The sequence below is a fragment of the Branchiostoma floridae genome, chromosome 10, assembly GCF_000003815.2.
Source record: "Branchiostoma floridae strain S238N-H82 chromosome 10, Bfl_VNyyK, whole genome shotgun sequence".
NCBI classification, from domain to species: Eukaryota; Metazoa; Chordata; class Leptocardii; order Amphioxiformes; family Branchiostomatidae; genus Branchiostoma; species Branchiostoma floridae.
In genome coordinates this window covers 19,879,249-19,906,277 of record NC_049988.1, presented here as the reverse complement: position 1 = coordinate 19,906,277, position 27,029 = coordinate 19,879,249, and the positions used below count along the sequence as shown (strand labels likewise).

Below are 27,029 nucleotides of genomic sequence, written 5' to 3'. Positions count from 1 at the left end.
CTGTAGCATTTATGCTGTTCTAGTTACAGTTTTATTTAGTCACTCATTACAACAATAGAAAAATTATAGTATAGAGTCAATACGATGTTCGCTTCATGGTATTAAAGTCGTCTCATTATCAATTTGACTATAGTATTTGACGTCTTCGTTTTATGAAGGGATAGGCGAAGTGCTGATGCAATTTGACGTCTGCAAAAAAGGGGGTGAATATTACGGTACAGTATTGGTCTTCGCGTGATAGACGCACAGCCGCGACGTGTACAGAGTTTCAACTTTTTTTAGGTGCGAGAATTATAGCGCATGCTTTGCGAGGCAATATGTATGTATTGGGGCCCTTTAAAGAAACCTATTATTTGCAATATTGTGACCAAGCCTGTAATATTTATGCTGTTCTAGTTAAAGTTTTATGTAGTCTTTTATTACAACTGTAGACAGATCGTACTATATAGTCAATACAATGCTTGATTCCAGGTATCAAAGTAGTGCAATGCGTCGTCTCAATATCAATTTAAATATATTATCCATGTTTAAGTTAACACACACGTGGAATTAGAAGCTGATATATGTATTTGCACCAGGTTAAACGGAAACCTGCTTTTAACAGTAATGTAAAGTCCTTCCTACGGGAATACATTCTTAGATGCTTATTATCATACATTAGCATCATACTTATCACTGCCATTAGTTAGTTATTACAGTAATTGCTAGGGCTGTACACTCTGCGTAACAAGCAGTTGTCAGTGGTGATTTATGATAAATGAAGTGGAAAACAAGGTGTATATGCTGACAAAACCCGAACCGTGTGCTTTGGTATTTAACGACCTTCTGTTGTATAACTGTATGAAATAAGGCCCATCGATTTTCGCAGCCGTTGGGCGTTGTAGGCGGGTTGCAAACCTGCTAAACATTATACTTAGGGGATATTGAAAAATAGGCGTATTACTCACATTATAGGTCCAAAGCTAATTTTGCAAGATGAATGATCAAATAAACGTTACCGTAAGATATATAGTAGTAAATCAAGTCGTGTACTGGCGCCGCCATTTTTCAAGTTTCTTTATGAACTTTTCAAAGCTATTAGCGCCCATATGGCCTTGACATCTGCGGAATATGTTAGCATACGGTAGGTTCTATTTTGTTGGTTCTATTTCAGAGGATATCTATATACCGTTTAAAGGAGACAAATATCAATGATATATATATATATATATATATATATATATATATATATATATATATATATATACATTATGCCATTGTTGTGTAACGTTATGATTTGTATTGTATATGTATGTATGCGGTCACGATATCAGCATGCTGCCTATGTGTCCAAATTGTATTGCCCTTGTTGCAATTTGAATAAACAAAATAAAATATAATATATAGATATAGACATATAGAGAGATATATACAGGATCGAAAGGGATAAAGAATGCTCGAAGGCAGATCATATATATGTATATATATATGTATATATAATTAAGTATAGAGAGTTTTGCTAGTATCTGGGCGTCGGGTATCATAGGTGCTTGTGTGAAGTAGTCACACATATTTCTGATGCACTGCGACAACAAGTAAGCATGTTTGTACCCGCACCTCTAGATGTAATACATGTAGTTTGTTTATTCAAAGTTTATTTCCTGCACACTCAACAATGATATACTACCAAAACTTGTAAGTATACCACACATATTTATTTGTGGTATGTCGTATTCAAATGTTTTAACATGGTGCGTCATGCATAGTCACGTACCTCCACGTTACTGTCATTCTCCTGTGGAGGGAGGTTGTCTTCCGGGAAAGTGGCGGCAGATCTTGCCTCTAGCCTCGGTTCTCCTCCTGAAAAATGAAGAAAGGACATGCAACGTCAAGCCTTTTATGATGTAAACATACCACTGAAAATAACATATTAGTATTTAACATCTACTATCATACAGATTGTGAATATATTTGCGTGTATAGACCGCATGGCGTGGAAGACTTATGCTGATTGTATTACTGCCCCTACGACCGGCGAGGCTACGGAACTGGTTAGGTCAGGTGAGGTGAACAGGTTACGCCTCATTTAATGCTCGTTATTTTCTTTTTTTTTTGGGGGGGGGGGTATAACGCGGACATTGTCCTTAGGCCCCCTTTCCACTAGACTTTCCAGCAGGCTCACTGCGACCTAAGTTGGATATGTGTAACCTTTGCTTTCACACTGGGTGTATCATCAGAACGTAAACACACAAAGTGTAAAAAGATTCGTTTCTTTTGTTTACAATTCCTTGAGAGGTATGTCAAATTTGAGGTCGCAGAGAGAGCGCGGCGAGAGCACCGCCCTAGTGGAAAGGGGGTATTATATCAATAAGGTCTGTAAGGAAAATTGCTCTGAATTTATATCTATATGAACATATGACTCTTATATCTCTATGTCATAACGTTTCTTGTCATTTTCAATTAGACATGTACAGAAATAAACGAAGAAGCATATAAATGATGTGTATCAAATTTTAGCCGCGAAAGCAAACATATAAGCTGTCTGAGCTTTACCGCATATTTATCCTCCTATCTAAATCATTTGTCAGATTTGACTGTAGCGGCAGGTTGCAAGGCTTATAATGGATCAATGTAGTTTTACGTTAAGCTTACTTTTAATGTAAATAATTGATTTAGCATATTTCGTCCATATATCTCTTCGCTACATCAAACACATATTGATTAGCATGTCCTTACGCAACCTGTTCTAAAGTAAAACCTGACGTACTACTGCTTTATTGACATCCATGGCACGGTACACCGCTTCTGGTAACCTTGTCATAAAAGTTCTCAGAAACTGTTTGAAGAAGATGTACTTTTAATGTAAAATATAGAGACACAGCACCCAAAACATAACCTTGCCATTCTGGCAAAGGTAATAATTGATTTATTATAGTTCGTCCATATATCTCTGCGCGACATCAAACATGTTCTTGTATAACTTGTTCCATGTGTGTGATCCAAAGTGACGCGACGTATACGTTCTACTACTTTATTGACATCCGTGGCACGGTACACCACTTCTGGTAACCTTGTCATAAAAGTTCTCAGAAACTGTTTGAAGAAGATAAACTTTAAATGTAAATAATCAATTTATCACATTTCGACATCAAACATATATAAATTAGTCATGTAGGTTCTTGCACAACGTATTCCGAAGTGACGCGACATGCAACTACTTAATTGACATCCGTGGCACGGTGCGCCACTTCTGGTAACCTTGTCATAAAAGTTCTGGGAAACTGTATGACGAAGATGAATGTTGCCGGAGCCCCGTCAGTAGGTGTCGGCTTTGCCTGAACCCCGCACGGCGGGAAGGTGCGCGGGAAATGGCAGCAGCCCGACATGATGCATGGAGCCGACCTTTCCGTCTGGCTGTGATGTATGGCCGTACAAAAGGCCTGTTACACTACTCTCCAAGCAGATGTTACTATGCTCCGGCTGTTTTTATTTACTTTTTTAGGGCGTTTTTATCGGGCTTTCTAGTTTGTAGCATCTTCTTCATGTCTCACCGGGAGACATCAAGAAAGAGCCCGACTAAAACGACTAAAGAAACGTTTCAAAAAAGCCGGATCCTAACCTCTGCTTGAAGAGTAGTGTAACACTAGCACGGTAACCTCGTTGCAAGCGCTCTGCGACATGGAATTAGACAGATTGCTAAACAATCCCATGGATAGAAACGTGTTTTTTTTTACGTTTTGTTGTGTTGCCTCTTTATTACCTTTGCCAGAATGGCTAAGGTTATGTTTTAGGCTTGTGGGTCTGTGTATCTGTCTGTGTGTGTGTGTGTGTGTTAACAGCATAACTCGAGAAGCCTTGGATGGATCCCGATGATATTTGGTAGGTGGATAGGGGTCGGGAAAACGAAGGTCAAGTTCGATAATGGGCCCCCTAGCGGCTTGCTAAGGTACTGCAGCAGAACCTCAATTTTTGATATCTCGTGTTCTGGACATGCTGTGGTTATGATTTTTGAGTGGTAGGTAGCCCTTGGGACAGAGAGTAAGTACTTTAAGTTTGGACCCCCTAGCGGCTTGTTTGGAACTGCAGTCGCCGATTTCCTTTCAAACTTTGGACGAGAATAACTCGAGAACGTGTTGATGGATCGTCACGATTTTTGGTTTGTAGATAGCCCAAGTAACAATGTACATTATGGAATACTAATTATGCAAATCAGTAACTTATTTGCATAATTAATGAGGAAAGTTTATAAATCCACTGCATTTCATGATAGGACTTTCAAACTTGTCACATATATAGATGAGAAAGAGAGAAATATCAATGCATATTAATTATGCAAATGACGACCTCATTTGCATAATTAATGAGAAAATATAAACGTGTTGACGGATCGTCATGATTTTGGTATGTAGATAGCCAAAGGGAAGACTTACATGATGGAATTCTAATTATGCAAATCGACCGCTAATTTGCATAATTAATGAGGGAAGTTTGTAAATCCACTGCATTCCTTTATAGGACTTTCAAACTTGTTACACTTGTAGCTGAGAAAGAAAGAAATATCTATACATATTAATTATGCAGATGATGATCTCATTTGCATAATTAATGGCAAAATATGAACATGTTGACGGATCGTCATGATTTTTGGTATGTAGATATCCTAAGTAAAAACTTACATAATGAGATATCAATTATATAAATTAACAGCTAATTTGCATAATTAATGCGGAAAGTTGATAAATCCACTGCATTCCGTGATAGGACTTTCAAACTTGACACATATGGAACTGAGAAAGATGGCAGAGAGTAAGAGGTGTATGTTTGGGTCCGGTAAGGTCTTTTCTTGAACTGCAGGAGCCGGTTTAGTTTCCTACTTTGAAAGAGAATAAGTCAAGAAGGGATGAAAGGATCATCATGATTTTTGGTATGCTGATAGCTTAAGTGATGCTTGATACAATTCAATATCATTATGTAAATAGGGATCTAATTTGTATAAGCAATGGCGAAATGTTATGAACCAACTCCGGGCATATGAAATAAAATGTAATGAGTAACACATTTATGTCTACAGACATCATTCTACATAACAAACCTGGTTTATTTGGCAAAGGTATGTGTTCGTGGAACTCTAGTTTCACTTTAAAGTTTTGTTTGTTTTGTCGTTTATTTACGTTTTTCGTATTAAATCGTTTATGGAGTCAGGAGTAACACAAATTCAATTTAGCTCGTAACGAGGTCAAAGTGCTATTGCTGTCTAGTGCATTGTAGCAAATCTTACAAAGAGACGAAACGACCAGAGACTCAGCAAAGAACAATTCTATTTCTAATGGCAACCCATTCTCTAAGGAGCTTTCAACTTTTGTTACATATAGAGGGGGCATTAACCAAAGCCCACGTTTACCCATTGTAACAATTAACATTAAGGAAAGTCCGGAAGAACCCCATGAAACAATTCGGTTACATAATGTTGAACAATTGCCTAAGTCCATTAGCACCCCTTGAAATACTTTCGTTACGTAACGTGGGGCTTTTACAAAAGTCCGGAAGTACCACTTTAAAAGAATTTCGTTACATAATGTTGAGCATTTACCAAAGTCCGAAAGCACACCTTAAAACAATTTCGTTACATAATGTGTGGCGAGCGTCCCTTAAAACAATTGGAAACCACTTAGGAATCGTCGGCGGTTGCACCAAATTCACCACATTTCAGGGAACCCGTTTTCCTTTTACGCACGGCCTAAAGTTAACCGTTCTTACATGGACACAAACGCATTTACCACAGACGCAACCGAAAATCTTTACACAATGGTCATAATTGCAACACATTCACCAAGGAGCTCACAATATTCATTACAAAATGTGGAGCATATACCAAAGCCCACAAGCGCCACTTGAAACAGTTTGTAAGTCATATAAAAACTGGCGGCGGTCAGACCAAAAGCAAAACAGGCGCAACAAAAATTGGCAAAAATGTTTAAACGCTGGTCTTAATAGTGACCAAGGGGGGATGCGGAGCATTTTTCAAAGCCCACAAATGCTCCTTGAAACAAGTTTTAAGTCACTTTTGGATTGGCAGTGGTCACATTAAATTCACTATATTCAAGGAAACCTATTTTCCTTTTCCGCACGGCATGGCAGTGGAGACCAAACTGCCACAGACCCAACCGAGAAAAATACTGCTCCTAGTAGCAAACTCATTCTCCAAGAAGCTAACAGCATTCTTTGAAAATGCGGGGCATTCAACAAAGCGCAGAAGTTCTTCTTGAAACAATTTGTAAGTCACATAGGAACCAGCGGCGGTCACACCAAACTCACCACGTTTCAAGGAAACAATTTTCCTTTTCCACACGGCACCGCAGTGTCGGCTTGTTACTCGGAGGGAGGGCCGCCTGCTGCAGCTGATTCGTGTTCTGATTTGAGCGAGTCGAATCAGGTCGGACGTGTGACATATGAGATGAAAAGAGGGCATGCATTTTTTACTACGGCCCGCGTTTGATCGTTATTCGAAGGGACAGCTTGCAACTTGTCGGTATGCTCCCGGCCAGCCCCCGTTATAAGCTGAATACCAATTCATTAATAGCGTGTTTGAATTAATGATGTGACGGACTGTATAATGGAATTGTTAGCTTAATCTTTGTTCCTCATTTTATAATCCCCCTTAATTACAATTTATATTAGTAATAGATCAACCAGACTGTAATATCATTGTGTTAAAATCGTTCCAATTTTCGACATTGTGAATGCAAATTCTTAAGGGTTAAGGTAATTCCTACCACTTTGTATTCCTTATCGGGCGTTGTGCTATCAGTTGTTCTTAACAGCCTAATGCTTCGTCAAGTTTTACCTGCTAAATAAATCTTCTTCACACATAGTCTTACTGGCTATTAAAAAAAAACTTCTCGCCAAAAACGAAATGGAAGATCTGGTCGTTTAATTGTGATGCAGAAGAAAAATGTCTACATCAAGCCATCCATCTAGGAGATACAAAGCAACTTATAATGATGTCCTGGCCTAAAAACTGCCTCTTGATGCATCTAACGATTTTTATGGTTGAATTACTCAAGAACTTTGCGTTAAGCCTAAACGTGAAAGCTATCGATCGTCAAGAGTAAACGCCTGGAAGAAGATGGCCATTTTCTCATCAGCTTACCATGTGGTTATGGCCATTTGAAAATCATTTGTTGTCAGTTCCATTGCGTTGGCGACTTTTTGTTATGGTTGCAAGAAACTCTGGAAACTTCTTTCTTAAATAATCACATACATGTACAAACTTCGAACGTGGAGCTTGCCAAAGACGAACAGTTGCAAATCAATATTGAACTATTTTTTCAATGACTCTTTCTGTGCTTCTTCATGAATACATTATCAAAGCAGATTATGTATCGTTAGCGTCAGAATTGCTCTTCTTGCCTGTATATTCATAGTCGTTCAAGCAATAATTTGACTATGAATGACCACAAGGCATGGCCGCATTGATTCATCTTAATGCAATGGTTGACAGCGTCATTAGTCTAATCTCTTTGCAGCGTTAGTAACGTATTTTATCTCACATGTCTCAAATGTATCTCATTTGCATTGAAATGTCCGCCTATCGAAGTACTCATACGCCATTTCCACTAGCACTAGAACGGTGCTCTCTTCGCGCTCTCTCTGCGACCTAACATATGCATACCATACCACTCTACGAACTGTATAGAAAAGAAGCGAATCTTTTTACATGTGTTTTTTTGTCTTCTGAGTCACACGTCAACGTTTTGTATAATATACCCAGTGTGAAATGGAAGGTTGCACATATTCTATTTAGCTATAGGTCGCAGAAACAGCATTAGCACCTGTCCATGATAAAGTCAAGAGTCAGCAAGGTCATGATTTTAAGTATCCAAAGATAATTAAAGTCGGGAAAGTCGGAATTCGTCTTGTATTCACGCCGTATCGCGGTAGGTTCGTGCGTGCAGTGAGCAGCGTAATCCTGGTCAATTGCTCCTCTTGTATGAAGCCTTTCAGCCGTCTTTAGATCCACGGATGACTCGTACATTTATCGATCTGATGTATCGATTGAGACGGTCTGAAGTTTGAAGTCGCCTTGGGGAAGAGCCGGCACTCTCTTCTTGATGTTTCTCTCGCTGCTGGCCATTAATTTTCAGTACCAGGATATTGGTTCAAAGAGAGACGAATTTTCCAGGTAATTTCAACTGTGCCCAAGTGGAAAAGACACTTATTTAAACCGTGAGGCCTTAACTGGAGGGGGACCTCAAGAGTTAGCCATACTTTCAATCACGCGATCCATTGCCTCTTCAGCGTACTTCTGTCCGGCTTTATCATTGCCCCAACTCTTTCAGAACCCTGTAAAATTCTAATTGTGTTTGTGTGCAAAAATATCACTTCATACTCTATTATATCACCATGACCATGTTAGATTCCATTTAAATTGCTATTCTATACAAGACCACAATTAAATGGCGAAACTCAGTGACTTTAACTCGAGCTGCAGGAGATGGAATATGTTGATTGCCGACCAACTATATATTTAAAGAAGAGAAATGTACATATAGTTTGAATAAACGATTAATTATAAATGACTTAATGTGACTATTGTGTACCACGTAGCATCATAAAAACACTCACACAGACTAAACCATTTCTAGTGGAATGCCGGTGTAAAAGAAAAAAAAAACACTTGTAACCTTCGCCAAGTTTTCTCCAGATTATTGACCTGTTCTCTGAATAAGCTTGCTGTTACCTAGAAGGTGCAATTTGCAACAACAGTAGAGTCACCGGGTTCAAACACGATAGGAATTGAGCTGTGGCCTTGGGTTCGCCTCTGACTACATACCTTTATCTCCCGCGTATCAGATGTGTGAATACGGTCTGAAGGGAGGATTTGTAGTAAATGAAATAGAAAATCCTATTACAGGGGGATAGAAAGGACGTCCTGTACAAAGATCACGCTTGCTGGACCGATTGGACTCGGCGGATTACTCGCGTTACGCTGCCCTCTCGCACAAGGAAGCCATTAATTGAAGCTGATACATTCCCGTCAACCCGTATCAACTTCAACTTACCGCACACAAAGGATCCTAAGTTCATCCCCGTTCAAGGTTGGACCGCATCTTGTCGTAAGCCCGGGTTTAGGCGTGAGAAGGGCTAACATTTATTTCATGTGACATTTGGGGATCCCCCAATCTGAGGAGATTAATAGGGCCCTGTCAGAATCACTTTAGGCGGTAAAGACCAGAGGGAATTGTCTGACATTTGGTAAAAGAAAGGGACGTGCAGGGAATGGTTGTACTAAACACAACCTGTCAGTCATCTATCCTCACACCTCTGAATATGGAGTAGATAAACAGAGATAAGGTCTTTATATCTCAGTTCTAGTTTGATTTATTGTACCTTGCACAGTTAACTTGCAGAAACTCACAGCTCAACAACCTGCATGCTGTCCTCATCAGTATATCAAGATGAATGTATCCTAGCATGTCTTCCAAAAATAAGTTAACTTAGTCATGCTAGGGCACATTAATTTTCATATACTAATGAAGACAGCATATAGGTTGTTCCAACGACCATAACTAATAAAGGCTGAATACATAATAAAACTATGTTGATCCAAACTCTGCTGCAGTGGCATTCTAAGTACCTTCAAAGACTTTCTGCAAGTTAAACAACGTAACGTAAACTTGTAAAATCTATTCGCATTGATATGACAAGTTTAAGTCACTGTGATGAAGGCAGTGAATAGGCTGAAGAAATGTCTGTAGACAAGAAAACTGTTGAATACATTGACCAACTTATATGATTATTCAGCCACTCAAGGAGTGAACGCCGTTGTTTGAAACTATGAAAAAGTTTGCTAGTAGTAGCATTGACAATGATGTGAATTCTGCACGCAGTTCTATGGTAATTGCGTATTGCAAAAGATCAAAGTTGACGACATCAAAGTACGAGGAGACGGATATCAGACATGCAAGCATCGCTACAAGGGTACAAATAACTCATAAAGCATCTAGCAAGAACACACAAGTATAGAAATGAGATGATTATACTTCGATTCGAATCTGGTCATACATCGGAGTGCACGTATGTTATCAATATGACCAAATGTTGCATATTAATCGATACTTTGAACTTTGAACAAAAAATATTAATCGATAGCGTAGAAAGGAAATTTGATTGATAGATCACGAAGCCTCAAATAATGCACCAAACAGAAAAAAAGACATTCTATATACAACATTTGGATTTTAGTCTCACTGATACACTGCAACGTTAGGATCGCGTAACAACCATAACCACTGACATAATCATCTAATTCTAATTCATGTTGTATTTATATATGCACTACCCGTCCCCTTCATTCATTAGACTCTAAATCTTGGCATTTCTCACATATTGATGCAATGATATCTCGAATTTGATTGCGACAGCAAAATTGCCTCAAGATGCTGCACGGATGCTTATAGTTTTATACAAGATCTGATTATGGCAACTTCTGATATTAGAACTGCCGGCAAAGTTATTTAGATTGTTGCTGCCGTTGGTTTGATATACTTTATATCAAATTTTGGATCTTTCTGTACGTAGAATTTCATATGAAAATTTTTATATAATAAAAACCACCTGTAGAACTATGCAACATCATGTAGAAAATGCATGGTGCCTACGAATAATTGATTGGTTGGTTTTAGTACATGTATACAATCAGAATGTCACAATGCAAAATTGAAGATACAGTTCTGCTGCACGAATTGAAATTTTATCATTTGTTATTATTGTAAGTGCGGTGATAAATGGTCAAACTCTGAACCCTTTAAATGTCTCAGGTCAAATTGTTGTGATATCCGGGATATCAGCCTTACCCTTTGTCTGGTTACGGGCTAGAGATGACTGACATCGATCTATATGTACATTAGCGGTTACAAGTAGTATAATTTAGACCGACATTATAATTTTAACCAACATTTAAAATAAAAATTAAGAACACAATCTTCACAAGAGGAATTTCTTCTTCTTCCTGTATTATTTAACTATTTCAACATGTAAATCTTTCGTCAGGATTACAGTAATACGTTGAACAAATCATCGGCATCAGACTTTTGAGATGTCTAAGTGAAAAAAAAATATGTTTGGGATAGTAGTAATAGGCAGTTCGCATTCGCTGAAAGTTTTTTTCACGGACGATTTCTGGAGTCTATTGTCTGAGAACACTGTCAATGAACCTTTGCCTTTAACTTTTTTTCCCAAATTTCCCTCAATGAAGCACAAAGTTTAATGTTATTATGAAAAATGGCTGGGTAGTCTTCAGTACATACTAAAGACTTATCAGCAGCTTTTTTTGCAAAAGCAAATGAGACCATGAATCAATATCTTTGAAACTGAAATGACTACTGTATCATATGTCTACTCTTCGATTTGGTATTCTCCGCAAGACACATACAGCGCAGTGCACGGATTTTCAGGAACATGTTCACTCAAGCCTTTTAGTACGACCGAAGCGAAACGAGGAGACAGAAGACTGTTTTACGAGAGGAAGGGTAACGAGGCCGGATAACGCCACTATCCGTCAGTTAGTGGCCACGGCGTTGCCAGAAGATCCGCCAAGCCCTTCACCATTAACTTACACAATCCTCGTCTTAGAGGAGAGATCTCAGCAGATGTGGCCCCTGATATCTCCTTTTGACTGGAGCATCCTTACGACGTTACAACCTGGATGAGTGAAGGGACGCACGCCAAATGAATCAGAATTATACCGAATCACGCAATTTGGGAATCACCCAGCGTCTCGCAGGTATCCCGCTCATCAGTCATGAAGTACCTTACACCTGCGCCCTTCTCTCAGACTTACCATCCTCACACCTGCAACCTGATCCATAAGCTCTTTACAGGCTATCCGATGGGGTAAGCGCCTTTGGGAAAGTGTTCTTTTTTTTTTTAATTGTGCCCCCTTTTTACTAGACAGCGATCACACTGCGCTCTCACTGCGACCTAAATAGGATATGTGTATCCTTAGCTTTCACACATAATATATCATACAGAACATGAAAGTGTGACTGAGAAGAAGAAAAAAAACCAAAAAGGTTGTATAAAGGATTCGTTTCTTTTCTATACAATTCGTTGAGGGATGAATCAAATTTTTGGTCGCAGAAAGAGCTCGACTAGAGCGCAGCCCTAGTGGAAAGGGGTTTTACACCTGCACACTTCTGTTTGACTTACCATCCACACCTGCAACCCGGATCTAAAATCTCTCTTAACAGGCCGTCTGATGGGAGGAAGCGCCTTTGGGAAAGTGTTCACTTTTTTCATTACGACCGAAGTATCTCGTAAACGCATTATATCGGAGTCTTTTACGAGATACTTTCGCTTGGCGCCTCCGCCCTCGCCACGCAATTACCGCGTCATGATTGCGTTCCGGATGATACGGAAGCCGACTGGGCTCTCCATCGCACGGCAGCGGGAATTAAATGAACAGATAATGGGGTTTTTATATTACAATGTGGTCCATTACCGTCTCTTGGAAATCTTCGCTTGCCTCAGTAGAATACTGGATCCCATACGTTATGTTTCCATCCGTGCGTAATCGGTTAGACAATGGCGATTGAACTGCCGAAATAATTGCTTTCATCTGAATTAGTACATCTTTTTGGCTATGATACTTCTTTTTTGTAGTGCACTATCTAAGACTGTCTCTTCAAAATGTTTGCTTGCCTCAGTAGAATACTGGATTCCTTACGTTATGTTTCCATGCGTGCGTAATTGGTTAGACAATGACGGTTGAACTGCCGAAATAATTGCTTTTATCTGAATTTGTACATCGTTTTGGCTATGATACTTCTTTATTGTAGTATACTCTCTAAGACTGTTTCTGCAAAATGTTCGCTTGCCTCAGTAGAATACTGGATTCCATACGTTATGTTTCCATGCGTAATTGGTTAGGACAGTGGATAATTGAACTGCTGAAATGATTGCTTTCATCTGAATTTGTACATCTTTTTGGCTATGATACTTCTTTATTGTAGTCGACTATCTAAGACTGTCTCTTCGAATTGTTCGCTTGCCTCAGTAGAATACTGGATCCCATACGCTATGTTTCCGTGCGTAATCCGTTAGACAATGGACGATTGAGCTGCTAAGATGATTGCTTTCATCTGAATTTGTACATCTTTTTGGCTATGATACTTCTTTATTGTAGTAGACTATCTAAGACCGTCTCTTCAAATTGTTCGCTTGCCTCAGTAGAATACTGGATTCCATACGTTATGTTTCCATACTTGCGTAATCGGTTAGACAATGGACGATTGAACTTCTGATATAATTGCTTTCATCTGAATTTCTGCATCCCTTTGGCTATGATGCTTCTTTATTGTAGTAGACCCTAAGACTGTCTCATCTAAATGTTCACAAGACTATATAAGGCGGGTACTCAAGTATCCAAGTATCCATATGTTACGTGGCTACAAACACACTTTCAGGACAATGGAAAATTGAACTGCTAAGATAATTGCTTTCATCTGAATTTGTACATCCATTTAGCTATAACACTTCTGTATTGTAGTAGAGTCTAAGGCTTTCTCATCTAAATGGTCACCAGACAATAAATGTAGAACTAGAGTACCAGTATCCAAGTATCCATATGTTACGTGCCTACATACACACACTAATGATAATGGACATTTGAACAGCTAAGATAATTGCTTTCATCTGAATTTGTACATCAATTTTGGCTATAAGACTTTTTTATTGTAGTAGACTCAATATGTTCTTAGACCCTCATCTAATAGTCACAAGACTATATAAAGATAGTACATGCACCCAAGTATCAATATGTTACGTGCCTACATATACACACTAATGACAATGGACACTTGAACTGCTAAGATAATTGCTTTCATCTGAATGTGTACATCCATTTGGCTATTACACATCTTTATTGTAGTAGACTCTAAGACCGTCTTATCTAAATGGTCACAGGACTATAAGAAGAGAGTACAAATATCCAAGCATCCATATGTTACGTGCCTACATATACTTATTTAGGTAGCTCAATGGATAATTGAATGGCATGCACAGGTTATCACTTCCATCTGAATGTTCACATCTAGCACATAGTGATACTTCCTGCGAGTTCTTTTACTGAACTTAGGCTAAACCCGCCTTATCTAAATGCTCACGAGCCTGACTACAACAAGAGTTTCCGAACGTTATGTTCCTATGTGTACGTGATTAGCAAGGACGCATGTCATCACTTCTGGAGGTATACATTTTTTGTTTATGGCTATGATAATTCTTCATTGGTACAACATCGACTGAACATTAGTATTCCTAGTGTTTTTTCAGGCTGAGTGGCATTGAAGTTGTCATATTTCATGACTGCACATTACGTTTGCGTAATTAGTTATGAAAACGGATAATTAAACAGCACAGGTAATTATTTTCCTGAAAACATTAGCATTGATCACCAGCTCCACCATGTACTCATTTATCATATACCCTATGCCTAGGATATTGGTTTGTTTTACTGTAGGAGTCTTCTACGTCTAAATTTGGCTTCTCTGCTTCTTTTTAATTAACACATCGTTAAATCAAATAAACTTTGTATACGCACATATGTATCCATCCCCATTCATATAGAGAGACAGTGAGAGAGAGAGAAAGAGATAAATGTATCTAATATTTTATTCGTACCTTTTTTCCTCTGTATTGTTATTTGATGACAGTTATGTTTCTTGTGTATAGATAGATGTATATCTACTCCTTATACTTGGTATACTGAAGACTGGACTGCCAAAGAGAAGAGATATCTACTTCTAAACTTAATTAGCAAAATATAACATACCCCATAGTTGTCTGTGTCATCCGAGTTCATACCAAACTACTACAATTAATGTCCCCACCGTTACAAATGGGTTTCCCCCGGACCTCCTGCTCTGCTGTCCAAAGTTGGACAAGTAAGACAGAAGACTTGGTGTCCTGTAGCGCTAATTCCTGCCACAAAGCTGCCCTCTGGTATCGGGAGTTGTTGTTTTGATGGATGCTTCGGTCAAACACGCGCATAAATACACCCCCACTCCTGCTTCCGATATCAAATATTAAGCCATTAAGATAGTTGCCTGGCGCTACATAATTCTCCCCCAGCCCGAAAAGGAAAATGCCAATATCGCCGAGCAGACGCTGCATATTTCATCGTCAGCGCAATATTGGATAAAGACGCCCACAGACACAGCAGCTGTTTTAAAGCTGCATTTAAGTTGCCGTTAGGAGGTTATAATATAGTCATCGGTCTGGATAGATAACAAGGAAATACGTGTACGTATGGATATAAAATATTCCGGTATGATAGATAGCAAGGAAATACGTGAAAAGGGACACAATGTTTATAAGAATACAAAATCCGATGAAACATGCCTAAAAAACGGGTGTTTGCCTTTACAATCAGTTGACAGTTTTGTATGTATAGGAACGAAAATATGCGTTCAGTATTGATAATATACTGATATTGACTGTCAATATTGGATAGCAGTTCAACTAATGTGACGATGACCATTATTGTTTCAGCCAATGAGAGAAATGCTAGCGCTAATGGCTGCATGCATGTGCGTCATTTCTTAATATTGACGATGTGGTCGGGGCTAATGGGTAATTCATGATTGCAAAAACATGTGAGTTTGACTTCACTAATTATGCATTGATTGTTGAAATGAAACATGTCCTCTGTCTTTGTCATTGTCTAAACAAAATTCATCGCCGGTTCTATAAGTTTTACGCGAGTATAATTCTATATTCAATTACATTTCACTTGAGGTATCCCGTCCCAGATATAGGATATCAATACATTACACAACAGCGACTCGCCAATACGTCTTGCGGCGGCTTTGACGTACACTTGAGATGGTCTGAACCCCCTTAGGGACAGAAGACTGGCAATCTCCGGCTGCAAATGGGGTATGGTATTACGTGATACGAAATTACACACTTATGCAAGGTTCCGGCGACAATTTGGATCGTTGGTAGCATTTAGAAACTGTTACGTAGGCATCGCGGGGGAACAGAGATAAAAGACGTAAGTAAAAAATATGATATTGGTGAGTTCCGGCTGCAATTTTGGAAGCATAGGTAGTAACTAGCAAGCCTTGTAGTTACGAAGAATATTGCTGATCTTAAATTTGAAATACATTTACAAGCTTTCAATTCGAAATTACAAGCTGCCAATTTGATAATTAAGTTGTATAAATGTGAATTTGTTTTGATTGATGTTACCGCCTAGGTAGGTCTTGCCAGTCTCGTGACGCAATTATCGGGGGTTTTCACTTATACTCAAAAGTTTCGCGCAATAACTGTTATTAAATTGGACTTTGAAGCTTTTCTTTGAAGTCACCCCACAGAAATAATTTGCTGACCAAATGTCGCAGTAGTTGAGTGTTCTCATTTCATGTACTCTAGAGAGCTTTGTGCACATCATACATACAGAATGAATCTAGAAATCATTTTTTTATTACAACATGAGTAGAATATGCCGACACTATGAACAGTGATGGACCGTTCTCATTACATACTCCTGCAAGTTTTATCCATCTCATGACATTTAGATTGCATTTTGAAAGTACATTTTGATTTTATCTGCCCACACCGTGTCGCAAAAATCGAGTAATCTGATACTACTTGAAAGTTTCGTACAAAGCGTGAGATATGGATTACTTTCATAACCCAACTTTTGATATCACAGCACTTGCAGAACATGTTGACCTATTGGTGTAGCAATAATCGGGATTTCCAATATCATACTCCTACACAGCTTGTGCACTTTTGGTGGCTTATAGATTGTATTTATGAATTAACTTTTGATATTATGTAATATACTGACCCAGTGTTGTAGAGGTCGGGCTTTCTCATAACATACTCCTGCGCAGTTTTTGCACATTTCGAGACACATAGATAGCATTTTGAAACTAATCTTTGATGTCGCATTACTGGTAAACTTGCCGACCATGTGTCACAGTTATCTAGCTTTCTCGTCTTATACTACCACACAGGTCTTGCACATTTCTTGACTTGTAGATTGTATTTTGAAACTACTATTTGGTGTTGCAGCACTGGTGAACTTGGTGACCTGGTAGATTGCATTTTGAAACTTATGTTTGATAGCAGTATCGGTTGAACATGTGTCGCAGTTATCTAGCTTTTTCGTACCATACTCCTTCACATTTCTTGTACATTTCGTGACATATTGATTGTATTTTGAAATTTACTTGATTTCGCTGCAATGGTAAACTTGCTGGCCATGTGTCACAGTGAACATATAGATTGCATTTGGAAACTAATCTTTGATGTTGCATTACTGGTGAACTTGCCGACCAGGTGGATTGCATTTTGAAACTTATGTTTGATAGCAGTATCGGTTGAACATGTGCTGCAGTTATCTAGCTTTTTCGTACCATACTCCTTCACATTTCTTGTACATTTCGTGACATATTGATTGTATTTTGAAATTTACTTGATTTCGCTGCAATGGTAAACTTGCTGGCCATGTGTCACAGTGAACATATAGATGGAATTGGGAAACTAATCTTTGATGTTGCATTACTGGTGAACTTGCCGACCAGGTGGATTGCATTTTGAAACTTATGTTTGATAGCAGTATCGGTTGAACATGTGCTGCAGTTATCTAGCTTTTTCGTACTATACTCCTTCACATCTCTTGTGCATTTCGTGTCGTATTGATTGTATTTTGAAATTTATATTTGATTTCGCAGCAATGGTAAGCTTTCCGGCCATGTGTCACATATAGATTGCATTTGGAAACTAATCTCTGATGTCGCAGCATCGGTAAACTTTCCCGACCATGTGTCGCGATGATCGAGCGTTTCTCCCCACAGCGTTCCTTCTATTCTGGTCCGTCATTATGTATCCGCAGCCAGGCAAACAGGCCGGGATACCGCCCCTGATAGTGTCAATAAACTTGTCGCCGGGACCAGAGCCTGGTGACGGATGATCAGCCGGGACAGGGTGCCGCGACCGTGAAATAGAATTTCCTGCTGAGTCCCGGAAATTCCCTCCGCTTGATCCGCCGATATCATATCGGGTTTGCGGCGGACGTTCTGCTGTTGATACTCAGCATTGCACAGGTATTTCTTATACTGTAAATGCAGAAACTTTCGCGGTAGTTTATTGTTCGCGGCTTTCGCGGTGACCCCTTCACCGCGAACTTAAAACCACCGCGAACTTAAAACCACCGCGAACATTTTTCCATGACGGCTAAAAGACTACAGTGCATGGTGCTACCGCGAACTTAAAGCCACCGAAAAGTCCTTTTTCACGATACAGCGAAATTCAATCCCCGTGAACTTGATCACCAGTACGGAGCTTTACAAGAGGTTCGGGTAATACAGGATGAAATGGAATGTTTTGAACTAGAGCTAAAATTGTACTAGTATACTTCTTTTGATATTCAACATCGCACCGGCATTCCTGATATTGAATGGAGGTAAAATTCCCTTCGCTTGATCCGCCGAAATCATATCGGGTTTGCTGCGGACGTTCTGTCTGTGTGTTGATGTGTGTATTGACGTGGGGGACGGCGGAGTTCCGGAAGGACTTTTAATAGATTAGATAGAGGCAAGGTAGGAGATGAGAACACTGTTGGTAACGTTGTTAGCAAATCTTCCATACTGCATACTGATGAGAATGGAACGTTGCAATTTGTATGCAGACAATAGTAAAAGAGTACTTTGCAGGCAGATTGGAAAGGTGAATAGGTATCATCGCAATCGCTCCTTTGCAAATGTCATGTCAGCGTTCTTATTCACTTGCGAAGGAAAATTATAGCTTCTCGATGTCGCCTTAAGTTAGGGCCCTTAATACTATATCATTGCAAAGCTTGGCCTACTTTGTCGGAATTAATATAACAGGTCTTACCAAGTTTGCTAACCACTCAGTCAGTCAACGCCGGCTTCTTGCTAACCATTGTTTCTCAAGCTTGATTAATACTACAGCGTTCTAAGTTTCCTAGCCAGTGTTCCTAAAGCTAGCCAGATACTACATCGTGGCAGGTTTATATGATCGTAAGACTTTGAAGGCAACAGAGCTTTGCCTACTTTGTCGGGATCAATATAACAGATGCCCTGCAATGTTGAAATTAAAGCTCATACGTCTTTCCAAGTTTCCTAGTCAATGTTTCGCAAGCTAACAAGATACTACTGAACAGCGATCCAAGTTTCCTGGCCAGTGTTTCTCAGGATAACCAGGTACTACAGCGTGGCGGGTCCTCATCGACCTAGACGGTTTGGCTCTTCCCTACCAAATAAACCATTTGTTACCAGTGATTTCTGTGCTGATTTGGTGAGCTTGATGCGGTGCCAAGCGCGTAGGATCAGATAACATCACATCAGCCCATCAGGTGGCGCTCCGAAGAGCTAAAGCAGCGATCTTTTGTGTGAGCACCGATTTGTTGATACTCAGCGTTGCACTGGCGTTTCTCATTTTGAATGTACGCATTGAATCACCAGGACACTCAGTTTCTCTTGAAAAAAGTAAAAATCCTTGACTCAGAGCCGGAATTCTTTGCAAGAGGAGTGAAGGAGGCTGTGTACATTCGCGCCCACCGTCCATCACTGAACAGAAACGGGGGGCGACACAGGTTATCTGGCATTTACGACCCTCTGCTGCAGTCGTGTGTTCCTGACGTCATGTCCGGAAGCTACAGCAGACGGGTCCATTCCGCGAACAAGGCTGACGGAGCCGGCTGAAAATTTGGGGTAAGTCCCAATTAAACGTGGTGTTGGTTAAGTAAAGTTTAGTCTTTTCCACATTGAATGGATCTTGATACAGTTCCCAGAACGGAGCTTTGCAAAAGGTTTTAGGAGTTTACAGGATGAAATTGACGTTTTTGAATAAAGAGTTAAGGTTGTTTTTTGTAACCTCCTTGGTACGAGTATACTTATTTTGATACGTAACATTGCACTAGCGTTCCCGATGCTGAATGGATCTTGATACAGTCCCCAGGACGGAGCTTTGCAAGGGGTTTGGGCAGTAATACAGGATAGAATGGAAGATCATGGAAGTTTTTGGAAAGACAGCTAAAGCAGCGATCTTTTGTGTGATTACCTACATTGAGCATTTCACCAACGTTCTCGATGTTGTATGGATCTTGATACAGTCCCCCGGACGGAGCTTTGATAGAGTTTTGGGGAGTAATACAGGATGAAATTGACATTTTGGAACAAAGAGCTTAACTTTTTTTTTTTTGATACTCAACATTGCACCGGCATTTCTGATGTTGAATGGATCTTCACACAGTCACCAGTTTGATGGAGCTTTGCAAGAAGTCCGGGGAGTAATACAGGATAGAATGGAAAATTTCGAACAGAGAGCTACATCGACGATCTTTTGTGCGAATACCTACATTTAGCATCGCACCAACGTTCCAAATGTTGAATGGATCTTGATGGTCCGAGGACGGAGCTTTGCGAGAGGTTAGGGGAGTAATACAGGATGAAATGAAAGTTTTCAAACAAAAAGCTAAAGTTTTTCATGTGTGTGTGCGAGTATAATTGTTTTGAGATTCAACGTTGCGCCGGCATTCCTCATTTTGAATGGATCTTGATACAGTTCCCAGAACGGAGCTTTGCATGAGGTTTGGGAACAATACAGGATGGATTGAACATTTTAGCAATTTAGACAAACTCCCTAATAATGGTACAAACGACTCTCCAATTCCGGAAAACGATCAACTAAATCCGTCGTCCTCCGCTACTAATCCATCTGTTCTAGATTCCCCTATAACTTCAGAAGAATTATATAATGCCATTGCAAACCTCAAGAACAACAAATCGAGTGGAAATGATTTGATCTTAAATGAAATGTTGAAATTTGGTAAATCGGTACTTCAAACGCCACTCCTGCAACTTTTTAACAATTGTCTGCAAAACGGGTATTACCCACAGGAGTGGTCCCTTAGCCACATTGTTCCAATTCACAAATCCGGCGACCCATCTCTCCCAGACAACTACCGCGGAATTTCCATAATTAGCTGCTTAGGTAAACTATTCTCCTCTATATTAAACAATCGCTTAGTTAGTTATGCCGAAAACAATAGTCTTTTCAAACCCCATCAGGCAGGGTTTAGGAAGAACTTTAGAACTACAGATAATCTTTTCGTGTTAAGTACATTAGTTAGCAAGTATCTAAGTAAAAATTCCCGTCTCTTTGCATGTTTCGTAGATTTTAGTAAAGCGTTCGACTCCGTCTGGAGAAATGGCCTCCTTTACAAATTAAACAAGTTAGGTATACAGGGCAACTTTCTTCGAACTATCAAAGACATGTATTCAAAAACTACAAATCGTGTGAAATACAGTCAAGGTCTGACTGAACCTTTTGTCACAAACTGTGGTGTCAGACAGGGTTGTAATTTAAGCCCAACTTTATTCAATTTATTTTTAAGTGATATTACATCTGTCTTTGATAATGATATTTGTAACCCCCCAACTATGTACAGTAAGCGTGTCTCTTGTCTATTGTATGCAGATGATTTAGTTCTTTTCTCTGAATCCAAACAAGGTCTACAATGTTCTTTGAATAGACTAGAAGAATACTGTCAAACATGGCACCTAAATGTGAACCTTAGGAAAACAAAAATAATTGTTTTCACTAAGGGTGGTCGTATACCAAAAGATGTGTATTTCATGTATAAGAACAATCCTGTTGAAATAGTGACAAACTATTGTTATTTAGGTATTGTTGTCAACTCTGCGGGTACTTTCAAGGCGAACAACAAACACTTGTACAGTAAGGGTCTGAAAGCTTTATTCGGGATAAATCAATCCCTAGACAAAGCCGATGCTCCTTTGTCTGTCAGAAACAAACTTTTTGATACATGTGTTAAGCCCATAATTCTCTATGGATCGGAAATCTGGGGTTCTGTTAAAAGCCCCAAATCCTGTCCTATTGAAACAATACATCTAAAATTCTGTAAGCAAACCCTACACGTGCCAAGATCCACAAGTGGCCTCGCCGCTAGAGCCGAGTTAGGGAGGTTCCCCATTCATTTGGAAGCCTCCCTAAATGCTATTAAACACTTAATTAGACTTCGCCAGAAAGTACCAGCAGACAGTTTCCAGTCAGACGCTCTTTCTTGTCAGATAGATTTAGACAAGGCTGGAGCCAAGTGTTGGGCGTCAGGAGTTCGCCAGTCACTGGAGGAATGCGGCTATGGTTATGTATGGCATTGTCCTCTACAGCACAATACAAATTCGTCTCAAATTATCAATTCTATCAATCAGCGTCTGAAAGATATTTATTTTCAAACTTTTCTAAGAGAGATACACAATGACAACAAAGGTGGATCCGCTAAAAACAAATTGAGGTCTTACAGACTGTTCAAGTCCACTTATAATGTGGAACAATACCTGGATATTGACAATATTCGGCACAGGACGGCCGTCACAAAACTACGAGTCAGTTGCCACAAATTACACATCGAAACCGGAAGACATAACCGCACTCCTCTAGAACAACGAATATGTAGATACTGCAATCTAGATAAGTTAGAAGACGAACATCATTTTGTAGTAGAATGTAGTTTGTACAAGAAAGAGAGAGCTGAACTCTACAGACTAATAGAATCCATGTTCCCCCACTTCATACAACTAAGTAATATAGACAAATTTATATTCCTTATGAATCTAGACAAGCCTTTACTTATAAAGCATATCTGTTCTTACATTTTCAATATCACAAAGAAACGAGAAGAAGCCGAATGTACGCAGTAGAATACGATCCTTGAGTAGTGTAGATTCATTGTATCATTATATCATGTTGTATCATTTGTTGTGACCTGTACTAAACCCAGTGGGTATGAATGTACAATAAAGGTCTTCATTCAATAAAAGTATTCTAACAAAGAGCTAAAGTTGTTGTTTGTGCGTGTATACTTCTGTTGATATTCTGCATTGCGCCGGCATTCCTGATATTGAATAAATCTTGATGCAGTTCCCAGGACGGAGCATTGCGAGAGGGTATTGGAGTAATACAGGATGAAATGGAAGGTTGTGAACAAAGAGATAAAGTTACTTTTTGTGCGAGTATACTTCTTTTGATATTCAGCATTGCACCGGCCTTTGTGATATCGAATGGATCTTGATACAGCACCCAGCTTTGCGAGAGGTTAGGGAGTAATACAGGATGGAATGGAAGGTTTCGAACAGAGAGCAAAAGTAGCTTTTTGTGCGAGTGTACTTCTTTTGATATTCAACATTGCACCGGAATTCCGATATTGAATGGATCTTGATGCTGTCCCTCGGACGGAGCTTTGCGAAAAGGTTTGGGGAGTAATACAAGATAAAATGGAAGATCATGGACTCGCGAAGTTTTTGAACAGAGAGCTAAAGCAGTAATCTTTTGTGCGAGTACCTACATTGAGTTTGCACCGGCGTTCCCGATGTTGAATGGATCTTGATACAGTCCCCAGGATGGAGCTTTGTGGAGTAATACAGGATGAAATGGAAGTTTTCGAACAAAGGCTGCTCCTTACAGCCACAGGCTACGGGCCTGAACTCAGCGAATCTGGAGTCTGAAAGGCGAGTCTCGACCGTAATGAGTTCAATTCCGGCGGAGATGTGACACCCGTTGTGGCGGCTAGGGGCAGCTGACACTGGTTGGGTAAGACAGATGGGTTCATCTGTGCTGAGAGGGAACCTGGAGACGCTCCAAATCACCCCGGGTTGCCAGCTTTCTGAATCAAGTAACGAAAAATGCGCAAACATTTGGCCTTGGTGATTCGATTGTGTGGATAACGTCTTCTGCGAACCATAAAGTTGATGCGAGTGGACTAATATACATAAAATGGCCCAAAAGTGTCTTTATTATGAATTTAGTGGTCAGGAAAGTTAAACAAATCACAAGTGGAAAACACAGAGTGTGGCATACTGAACAATCTATATTAGATTATTTTCGTTCTTTAACGTGCTTTCTTTGAGTTCAGTATTCATTTTACGACGTAAGCATTTTTTTCAAATCTACGGCATATTTTTTCAATAGCTTTCTACGATTTGCAGTATGGTATATTTGGCAAACGGACGGTTGCTGATGCCATACATAAAAACAAATCAACATGGTCTTATGGAAGGCATAGCATGGCTATATGGGATAGGTACTCCACTAACAAGAGTCTTTCGTCAATGACTATCGTAGACAAATGTTAGATCTTTGCATTATTGGATTGCTACACGGCGTATGCAGACACAGAATGTAAGTGCGTTGCTATTGTTTTGGATTGGAGCTTGGCCAAAGTAACGTTGTGTCTGGAGCGCATCGGGCACTAATGATGGGGTCGGGTCCATATGGTTAATGCCAATGCTTGTTACGCAGATATTCTGTTATGTTGGGTATTACATTTAATTTGTATCATGTGGTTTTTGGCAATAATGGTTGAGGCAGACTGAATGATTAACTGTTTGACATCTATTTATGTTTTCTTGTGTAAATTGTTTTTGCCTTTGGGTACTCACTACAAAATATGGCAGTTAAGAAAGATATTAGAACTTGTCATATGATTGGAACAGCATTGTTTAGCGATTTAAGGTCTTTATGTACGTCAAACACTTGACAGACTGTTCTCCATGAAACCAACTTGTTCATTTTATGCGTGTCTACTCACCATAAAACTAGCTAGTAGCACTCATGACGATGCCTTTTCCCTCTCTACACGTCCCCTCCCATTAAGCCCCCTTTCCACTAGACGGCTGCGCTCTTACTGCGACCTAAATAGTATTTGTGTAACACTCGCTTTTACACTGCAGCTGGGTACATCATACCAAACGTTAAAGTGTGACTGAGAAGACAACAAAACACACAAAGTGTAAAAGAATTTGTTTCTTTTATATATATACATTTCGTTGAGCGATATGTCAAATTTAGGTCGTAGAGAGAGCGCGGCGAGAGCGCCGTTTAGTGGAAAGGGGGCCTTACAATTACCACCATGATCTCTACATGTCCCCTCCCATTACCAGTACTACCGTGAGGCTCTTGCCTCTGCGACGGCGCCAATTTTACCTAAATTACGGGAATCCTCCGTTCGCCCCATGCGATCACCCGCGAGATTAAGCCATTGTGGTGCATTAAGTATTGGAGGGATATAAGGAAGCTTGTTGCAGGTACTTATCTGGGTATAAAATCCCCGCCCCGGGTGATTCCTGGTGAATACCCGGTGATAGGATTTGCTCAGGGGGATGTAGAGTGGAGTGGAACCACGTAAGACGGAGTACTGTTGCTGCCTGTATCTCACACGCGCAGTAAAAACGTGTACACACTCATGTTTACAGTCCGTAGTGAATCGCTGTTTATCACTGCTATTACTAAAACATCATTTTCAATGTTATTACTGTTGCTACCTTGTTATACCCGGTGAAAGGATTTGCTCAGGAGGATGTAGAGTCGGGTGGAACGGCGTAAGACGGAGTAGTGTAATCGCCTGTATCTCTCACACATAGTGAAAACGTGTACACAGTCATGTATACCCTTCCGTAGTAAATCGCTGTATATTTGTATATCACTGCTATTACTAAAATAGCATTTTCACAGCTGCTTCCCTGTGAATACCCGGTGATAAGATTTGCTCAGGAGGATGTAGAGTCGGGTGGAACCACGTAAGACGGAGTACTGTTGCTGCCTGTATCTTACCCACCCAGCGTGTTGCAGTAAAGACGTGTACACAGGCATGTTTACCGTTGGTAGTGGATCACCATATATCATTGCTATCATAACATTTTCAATGCCATTACTGCTACTACCTTGATAGTATTTTGACTGACAAAACCTTGCTAAGATAGAAATGGTTTAGTAGTGTCTTTTCTCCTGCAACATCTATTCATTAAAATTTAGATGTAATTCATTGGTCCTTACCTTGTACTATTTCCTGAATGAAAGAGTAAAAATGTATCACCCTTAGCTTCTCTTGAGGTGCTGAAAGCTCACTTACATGTATGCACCAAAATGTGCTTAATCTAACGCATTTGCTGTGGGTTGCACGTCCTCTCAAATTCGTTATTTTGATGTTGCGTGCCAAAACGACGATGGTTGATGTATATTTCATCTTTCTCCACATGTGAGTGGTTTAATGGCCTTTTGTGGATCCGCTAACAGTGTTTCAAATGGCAAACCAATCAAGCGGTATGTAAATAACCCTAAGAATAGACTGCTTTATATTCGCATTGCAGGAATCAAAGAAAATCACACGCACTACAGGTGCAAAGGAACGCGCTCGACGCAGCTGGTAAAAGTTGTATTTGAGCTCATAGGAGGCACAAGATAAATCGTAGGTAGTGGTAGAATATTGGACTTTTTCCCAGTCGTCATCAATACGAAGGATTTATATGTAAGTATTGTAAGCACTACTTGTATTCCTCATACGTCTCAGACCTTTTTGTGTGTTTCGAATCAAGTGCCATTCATCATAAATTCTTGGGTGTAAAAAGAAGCCACAACAGAGCAAGAGTGGGTTTTCCGGGGCTTCTCACCAATTGCTTTACTTTGTCAGTAAGTAAGTAAGTGAGGCTCATGTATAGACTACTATATAGAGCTATGATGTGTCCCTATTGATTGTCCATTGGGTTCGATGATGGGGCATTAGGTATTACTTAGATTATTGGACTTTTCATTGGTCGTCATCAAGTTGGAGGATTTGTGCTTTAGCTCTTAAGCACATCGATGCTTACCCCTGACACTAGGAGCTAAATAAACCAAGAAGCGATGTCAAATTGCACGGATTCTAAAATGGAGCAATAACATCATCGATAGTCTATCAGCTACATCAATGACTTGGGGTTTCATAGGATTTGTGCCTTAGTTAACACATCATTGCTTACCCCTCACACGAGGACTTGACAATCTACAACTGGATTCTAGGAGGGAAATGACAAACTCTGCATTGGCTCCTTGTCGTCCATTGTTAATTTGTTGATGATAAAGAAAATTTGATTTAGCTCAATGGTAGCAGCTTCACACTTAAGCTCTTTTTTCTATCCACTTTGTAACTGGGAGTCCCCGGTTCGAATCCGGGGAAGAGC

At 39.8% G+C, this 27,029-nt stretch overlaps 1 protein-coding gene across 1 annotated transcript in view; it reads right to left on the bottom strand.

The window, feature by feature from the left end:
- The window catches only part of LOC118424793 (plexin domain-containing protein 2-like), a 39,923-nt gene that overhangs the window by 11,386 nt on the left and 1,508 nt on the right, over positions 1-27,029 (bottom strand). Inside the window, exon 2 of the mRNA XM_035833570.1 lies at positions 1,754-1,839. Within this exon, the coding sequence (XP_035689463.1) occupies positions 1,754-1,839 (86 nt within the window). The remainder of the gene's footprint in view (positions 1-1,753; positions 1,840-27,029) is intronic.